We start from the raw sequence: 8,513 nt of genomic DNA on the forward strand, positions 1-8,513 counted from the left end.
CTTAGGAAGAAATTATATATATATTTGACTTCAGCTTTAAAATACCTGCCCAGCAGGCAGCCAGAGACAAAGTTCATTATTTCCCCTCTAACACCTCCTTCACCACAAAGGATAATTGCTTTGATTTGCAACCTTAAAGTGTTCTTCCCAGGCTTCCAGCTCTGCAGGGACCTAGGTTTCCAGGCTGGCCTGAAACCCCTGCTATGTATGTATCACTATTTCTGGTTTACCAGGACCATGTTCCGCGAACTAATGTGGTACACTTTGAAGAACCATAGGAAGATAGGCTTGCATAATTGTTTTCCTGATGGACAGTTAAGAAAGTCTCTCTCCTATATTGAAAATGTTCACTCATTGTATTTCTCCTTTGAGAAAAATCAATAAATAGACCAAAATCCTTTGCTTTAGACTCAAGCTCCTTGCTGTCCTGCCTCCTACTCAGTACAGTACACATGAGCAAAGTTCTTGCTCATTCTTAAAAGCCCAACCCCAATTTTCTTCCCCTCCTTTCTATATCATTCCTGTCTGCTATTACCTACCCTGAAGCACTTTACATTAGCGTCTATTTTAGTATCAATGAGTTATGGTTGCTTGCTTATCTAGTTTATGTTTAATGGTTCTCTATTGAATAAGTAAATTTCTCCAAATAAAGCCCACTGGTTTCTTAGGAACAGCTTAGTGTTGTATACTCCTTTGTTAAATTCTGCTTCTAGGATTAAAAAGAGAGCTATTGTGTCCATTTGAATCACCTATTAATTTTCTTTTGAACATAAAATTATTTCTAAGTATATACTCAATGTAATCATATGAACATTCCCAGGAAATTCAGACAAACATCCTATCCTTCATGTCAGCTACAATATGGGTATTTGAGGAGGGTGGAGAAAGTGGGTCTCTCAAAGATTGCCCCCCAAATTTCTTCAAAATGCCTCCCAAATGTCTTCAACTATGAGAAGATTTGAAACATAGGGAACTTAAGTCCAAAGTTAGAAAACTGAAGAATTGACTCTGGAGGCTAAAAAGCAAGCATCGCACAGAGGAGCCAGTTGTGCTTGCACCTGTTCATTTAGTTGTGTATCTCTGTGAGTTTTCTACAAAATGACATTTTTGACTCCGGTCTTTGACCTACCTCGTCAAGGTCCATGGTAGAAATTTCCTATTTGGGGTACTTGTTAGAGTCTCTTTCCTTCACTGACTGTAACCAAGAATGCTTAGCGCTTTTGCCAGGAGTACATTTCCTCATGACTTTTTTTTTCTTACTGCAGAAAAATCTGTGATCCAGGCCTCACTGCCTTTGAACCTGAAGCACTGGGCAACTTAGTGGAAGGGATGGACTTTCACAGATTCTACTTTGAAAATGGTATCCATTCCAAGCTCCTTACCAACTTTTCCTTGAATATCTCCCACTTTTGCAGACTCTTTGGCTCTTTCCTTTAATGGATGTTTCTAATGACAGTATGTCCACTGTGGAAACTGTTCCTGTTTGGAACTGAAATATATGTCCATCAGACCTAAGAGTTCACTGTGTTTTGAAAAATATGAAAACAGCCATTAAGACCCAGTAAAGGAACAATATATGCTGTATAATGTTATGAGCATGTATTACTTGGAATTTTTGTACAATTGTTGATATGGGAAGAAGAGAAACCACTGCCTTGACATTCACAGTGGATGAGCTCTGATGAAGGTCTAGTAGTCAGTCTCAGAATATGATAGGAAGGGAGAAGAACAATCAATGAGTGTTTCCACTCAGACTGCAAAGGTCTTAATGCTTTAGTAGCTCAAAGGAAACCTATATGCTTGAGGAAGCATACATATTTCCAAAGCAGTTTCTGCAAGTTAGAAAAAGAAGTTAATAAATAAAAGTAAAGCCAAGCCAAAGGAATCCGCATTAACCAGAAATTCCTTCTAGCCTGAAACTTTCCATTATCTTATCATGGGCTGTGATGGGAATTTTGTCTTTTTGCCATTAGATCCTGTTGAATTAGGAAGAATTGTAATGATAGCTAGGGTAATTAGGATTATTTGTAGTAATTAACAGCATTGTCAAGTCTGCCTTCCATGTGTTTTTAGTGCCTGAGTTTCTCTTTCTTGTACATGTTAGCTGTTTGCAAACAAACAAGCAACAATAGTTAATGGTAAGTTTGTGTTAACCAAGCTGGGTGAAATATTCTCATATTCTGTATATTCCAGCATTGTGATGGAGGCACCTCATACTATCTCCACCACCTGTCAGTCAATTCAGTTTTACCTCTAGTAAAATAGTTTATTAATCCATTAATATTTCTCCCATTTCAATATTACAAACACTATGCACTGTTATTTTCCATAAATGCATTCTCCATAATGAGATTTTTTTATGTAAATAACATTTCAAAAAATTTAAGTAAGTGTCTTGAGAATAAGACTCATGTTTGGGTAATAGCTGAAGTAACTCAGCTTATTCTAATCTACAAAATGCCATCAATAGGAATTGTGTCAAAATCCCTAAACCTCTTCATCAAGTTATTAGAATGGAAATGACTATTATCCAAACACCAAAGGTTGGAGTCTAGTAAGGAACGGCTGGTGAGAGCCAGCTGCTGTGTGATCAAACAATGGATTGTGAATTTTGACTAGCTGATCACATAGATTACGACCAAATTGAAGAATCACAGGATGTAATGCAGAAACAATAAATGCAGGGAAAAAGTGATTTCTAAACTTGATACTTGAGATATTTCCCTCAACCTACATCCTAACTACAAAAGTACCACCTCAAGTCATCCTGTCGAGTGTCCCAGTAGACCCTTCATACAAAGATAAGAGCTGCTCAGTGGCCTTGGCCAGGGCTTCTCTAGCTCTCTTCATAGCATGGCTTCTGTTTCTAGCTTTTTCCCATTATAAGTAAATGTAATGCATCTCTGTAGCTCCAACCGAATCATTCTAGAGTAGCACAAATTGCCTCTAAAGGACCTCAAAGGAAATAAAGATTATCTACATTTGTTTCATTGGTTATACTTTATACAATACCCAGCACTCAATTAGTGCAAATAGATTAATGCATTAAGGCATGAATGAATACCATTCCTCATTAACCCCCAACTGATGTTAATCTTGATTCTAGTTTACTTTATATAAGACCTTAATTTATGTTCTTACGTTGTTCTCTTTCAGCTTTGTCCAAAAGCAACAAACCAATCCACACTATCATCTTGAACCCACATGTACATCTGGTAGGGGATGATGCAGCCTGCATAGCGTACATTCGGCTCACACAGTACATGGATGGAAGTGGAATGCCAAAGACTATGCAGTCAGAAGAGACTCGAGTGTGGCACCGCCGTGATGGGAAGTGGCAGAATGTTCACTTTCATCGTTCGGGGTCCCCAACAGTACCCATCAAGTAAATATTTCTAGGCTGCCATCCTTTTTGAATATGCCCTTGATGGTAGGCACATTTAGAAGCAGCATTGTCAACGCAAATATCAGGTGTTGTAGCATGTTCTCATCTCAGTATCCTTCCTCAGATGTCATGTTTAATTTCCAGTCAGTAATCAAACAGATACTCTCAACACACCTCCTAGGTGCCATTCCTGTGCTAGATGCAGACAGAGACAAAAAGGAATCTTCCACAGGAAATACATATTCTGATTTAGAGACCAATTAATCACTAACACCATGGAGAAGCTAAGCTCTATCCTTAACTTTAGTGTTGGGTGCATTCAACAACCAGTATACCAAAGCATCCATACTTTATATGGCAGACTGAATGCTGAACAAAATGTATTTGGAGATACAGAAATGGAAAGAGAATGAGGGGGGGAAGAGTCCAAGCCCAGGGAACACCAAGGAGTTACAATGCTGGAACGTTAGAAACATTAGAAAAGAAGGCAGAACACTATAAGCAGGCTCACTGGAGGACAGGGGCCTGATGGGAAATCATTTGTATCAGTAAAAGGGATGAGCTGAGAACAAGGAGGAAGAATGAATTTGGGTGAAGCCTGGCCCTCTGTTCATCTCTTTCCAAGATCCCCTGTTAATATTGGAAGATGTTGGGCAAGGAGCCTTAGTTCTTACAGCCATTCCGTGGGCTCCAGCAAAGCAATTGCGATTTCTCAGTTTGATGGTAGTTTGCCAGCCACAATGATCTTCACAGGTCTTCTTGGTCATTTCAGTCACCACATAGCACTGTTGGATATGCAAAAGGAGATAAAAAGGATCAATGCAGTCAAAAAATAAGTTCCATTAACAAGAGCAAAAGGTTAAAACATATTCCCAATAGCTATGTAATCAAGAGGAAGACACAAAAGGAGTGAAGGGGAAAAAAAAGTTTGTCAGTGCTTCTGTGGTTTTTACCCCAAAGAGGTACACCACAAATTCCCAGCTAATTTAGAAGTGATGGGTGCAAATGTATTGGGCCAGGAGCTAGCTTTTTTCTACATTTCTCTTAAGTGTTAAGGGATAAAGCCTATTTAAGAAAACTTCCTTTTATGCCAGGTGGCTTAAATGGGGCTTCTCTTAATAGGCCACCCTGTATTCCAAATGGGAAAGAAAACTTCTCAGGAGGCACCTCTTTGTGGCAAAACATCTGAAAACCATTCACATTTGGGTCTTGTAAGTAGCATCCTGCCCCACAGTTCTGTGCGATGGGGGCTAGTGCTGAAAAAGCTGCATGGCTGGTGTTCTTCCCCTTGTGGACATTCTCTCAACAGTCTACCCAGGGAAACACTCGAGGTCTTTGGAAATCCATTTTGGCTTTGCATGAGGCCTCAATTCTAGTGTTCACTTTACAGCATCACCACCGCTGGAGAGCTACCAAACACCAAGTGGAACTTTTTTTTTTTTTTTTTCTCAGAAGCTGGATTGCATCACTTTAGTTAGCATCCTGGAGTTCTCACATCAAAAGCCACTTATATCTGGGTTCATGAGGACACTCGCAATTATCCAGAGCAGTTTCTACTAAGCTTTGAAATCCTTTGGTTACTTTGGTATCTCCCTGTCTTTTGGAAATTGCAATCTCTGTCAGCCATCGGCTGGGGTTAATATGTACATAAGCTCACGTGGTCTGGCTGAGTGTAATGGTGCTGGCCCAAGAGGGTGGACCACAACAGCGAGTCCAGCTGAACCTGAGACATCACAAATGCCATTGATGATCATTGACAGTTGACTGCAGTGAAATTCATCCCTGAATCGTTGTTCCTAAAGATTTGTTTCTTAAATTGGGATTAAGGTACAGGCATGACTAGGTGCCACTGTTTATATTTTCCCCATGCCAAGATGGAACAGAGATTTCAAGAAATGGTGCTTTTAGCTATTGCTTTAAAGAACTGAGTAAGAATAATCCTGGTCTCTGTATTTATGAGACTATATTCCTTATTGAACTGACTTTTGATTTTGATTTCCCTAGGAATTTAAGCGTAATGAACAAAAGCATAGGGTGAACTTGAACTTTAATTCTGTTTCAACCAAATATTGATATGAATTCATTAAATTTGTCTAGTAAATATGGAAGCTTAAAACATATATTTAGATTTAATAATGCCATTGTAGCCTGCAACCCCTTCTTTTGTTTTATTTTTTTTCAGCTTTGCTTTGTTTGAACAAATGGATACTATTGATTGCCCTAGTTTAGTCTTTGTTAAACATGTTTATTTTATCTTGGAAAGATCACAGGTAAAGGTCTCATACGAAGTATTTCCAATCTGAACTTCAGCTAAGTTATCAAATCGTACCCTAGTAACATTTGTGGCAAAAAAAAAAAAAAAAAAAAAAAAAAAAAAAAAAAAAAAAAAAAAGTTGGTATTTTATATTTAAAAAAAAAGATGGTGTCATTTATCTCTTCCTCCCATTCTCCCTTTCAGCTAATTATCAACAGTGCCACTTCTTCATTCTGTCCTCAAGGCACCAGGCGGGTGATCCTGGGACGTCCTCTCCTCTTCATGCATGTTTCTGAGTGCATGAAGTTGTGAAGGTTCTACGTGTAATGCATATGTGACACGTCATCTTATCATGTGACACGTCATCTTATCATGTATTCCCTCCTGTACATTGTTTACACTCCAGCTACCGGATGGGATGTTCCATGCAAACTTTGATTACTGCTGGCAAACGATAGCGGGACAAGACAATTCCACAATACTCCAAGTTCAGCTGATCCATCAGGTTTCCCCGTGTATGCCAAGATAAAAAAGACTTAACTAAAATTACTGTTCTATGACTGACAGTATGTATGAGGAAAGGAAATCTTTCAAGAATGCTGCCGTTAATCTGTTTGGGCTTTTCATTGGGATTTTGGGTTTGGTTTTTTTTTTTTTTTTTTTTTTTTTTTTTCACTTCTAAGGCAAATATATGCCTTCAGTTCCTGGTGTGATGCTGGTAGAAATGAATGGATGGCCTTTCTCTGAAAGTGTTGGTGTTGGATAAATGGATGGTTATGTGAGCAAACTCCTGTGTGATTGTAGGAGCAAGAAACATTTGGTGTTCTACCATCAAAGCCACGTTGATTTGGGTCAAACTATGTATACTGGAAAATTTCACATCATTTACTAGTTTGATTGCTTTCAGATCGGCACAGTGCTGGTGAAGGCCTGGCACTGATTTTGGTTTTTCTTTCTTAAATCTGTGTTCTGTTTTCACTGTATACTATTTGCTCCTTTTCTTTGTATTTGTTTTATTTTTCCATTATTTTCTTTATCTCTCTCTCTCTCACTTTCTCTCTTTCTTTCATGTGTTTATCTTTCATTCTATAGCTGGTAGTGTGTAAAAACAGTAACATTTGCATATGAAGTTAAAATAAAAATCAAGGTCTTTTAGAGGAAGCTAAAACTAGCACTTCCAGTCTCTCCAGGGCTGTGGAGTTGTGAGAAGATTAAATCAATATTTAAAGAAACGAAGAATAAATTCAGCTTAGGCTCCCACTTGTGTGTAGGAATCCTTGCTATGTTGAAAATGTTGGGATTGTTGAGACTGATGCTAACAGCAATAAGAGCCTTCTACACGGTCCTGATTCTTCCCAACTAGAGAAACTGAAGACCAAATGGAGGAGGATCATGGTTATGTACGAAGCACTTGTTTTGAACCTTCCTGAAGCAGAGGGCATTTACTGCCTCACTTTCACTAGCTAGCCACATGAGGAGTGTTCTCCTTCCTCCTAGAGGTTGAACTTGATCTTTGTGACTCGTGCAGTTCCTGCTTCTCTCTTGAGTCACAGTAGCATCCTCCTGCCAGGAGTTAGGATTTGTCCAGCTTAAAACAAAGAGGAAAAGGAAATACCCCAGTTTTCTTTTCATTTCCCGTTGGTCTCACGGAGGCTGTTTCTCTGTGCTGAACTGCTTTATGGTGCATGGAATCTCCATCAGCTTTACCTCCAGCGTAGCTGCTCACACTCCTTAGAAGCCGATTTTTAAAGCAGAAGCAAAAAAGCAAAAATAAAACACCCCCTTCCCCTCTTCTTCCTCATTTCACCTTTTGGTGTTGACTGCTCATCACTTTAGATATATTGTTGCTAGTGAATGTATGATAGATGGGTTGAAGCTTTTCTCATAATTATCACATGATTTAAAAAATATATATTTAAAGCAAATATATACAGTAAATGTATTGAGCCGTGTTAACCTGCCAATGAGATCTGTGAAAAACGTAATGGCCTCACTTTTCCCTTTTGAATTTCTTTTACCTTTCTGTGAAGCAGCTCTGTGTGGCATACATGTATTTAAAAACACAAATAGTGGTAGAACATTTTTTTTTCTTTTTTACACTTTTAACTTAGCATGTGGTGTTGAAGTATTATCATAGATCCAGTTTGTCTTCTGCACTAAGATGTGAGGAAATCGTGATTTGTTCTCTCCAGCACAGTGGAATTACACCTTCATCATCTATTATTTGGAAAACACTGCAGTTTACCATGGGACACTGTATATATTTCTTGCCGTAATGGTAAATGACTGATTGATATATTTAAGAGTTAATAAATTTGTGATTTCTGCTGACATTGTATCCATCTTTATTTCTTAAGAAATACTCTATGCATGTGTGATGCTGGCCACTGCCAAGGACATTATGTCCTGCCCTGGTCTCCTTCAATAAACCATGGCAAGCTGTTTGTTCTCTCTTCACACAACCATGCTGTCTTTCCACAGAAAACTTAACTGAAAGGAAAGTGGTGGCTGAATATCCTAAAAGCTTCTAGATGTACACTCTTCTATCCATCTCCTACAGGACATGGACATGCTAAAATGTCCCTCCCCTAACACAAATCTGCCAGTCATCTCCAATACATAGCAGTTACCCTATTGTAGGAGGAGCTAAGGTGGGAGGAGTAAGGAGAAGAAGAGGAGTAAGGAGAGGAGGAGGAAAAGGAAGAGGAGGAGCTAGGAGAGGGAGATGAGGGAGAGAGGGAGAGGGGAACATGGAGGTGGATGTGCACATGTCTCTGCCAGTCAAAGGTAGTTGGTATATCTAGGTTGGGTATTGGGTTACACTTCTGATTGTATGGGCATCTTGTTACTGATTATTACCAAATATATAAAGCC

General features: G+C 38.9%; 1 protein-coding gene across 11 annotated transcripts in view; it reads left to right on the forward strand.

The window, feature by feature from the left end:
• The window catches only part of Camk2d (calcium/calmodulin dependent protein kinase II delta), a 246,679-nt gene extending 238,709 nt beyond the window's left edge, over positions 1-7,970 (forward strand). For 8 of the 11 annotated variants that reach the window (XM_076933223.1, XM_076933220.1, XM_034501231.2 and 5 more), the window contains 4 exons: positions 1,266-1,360; positions 3,157-3,385; positions 4,508-4,596; positions 5,844-5,988. In XM_076933223.1, the coding sequence (XP_076789338.1) occupies positions 1,266-1,360; positions 3,157-3,385; positions 4,508-4,574 (391 nt within the window). In that variant the 3' untranslated portion in view covers positions 4,575-4,596; positions 5,844-5,988. Of the gene's footprint in view, positions 1-1,265; positions 1,361-3,156; positions 3,390-4,507; positions 4,597-5,843 lie in introns of those variants that run through there. The other 3 variants (XM_034501223.2, XM_034501227.2, XM_076933226.1) reach the window with 3 other exon arrangements.
• Positions 7,971-8,513: the final 543 nt, after the last annotated feature.

Source organism: Arvicanthis niloticus, chromosome 4 (assembly GCF_011762505.2).
Source record: "Arvicanthis niloticus isolate mArvNil1 chromosome 4, mArvNil1.pat.X, whole genome shotgun sequence".
NCBI lineage: Eukaryota > Metazoa > Chordata > Mammalia > Rodentia > Muridae > Arvicanthis > Arvicanthis niloticus.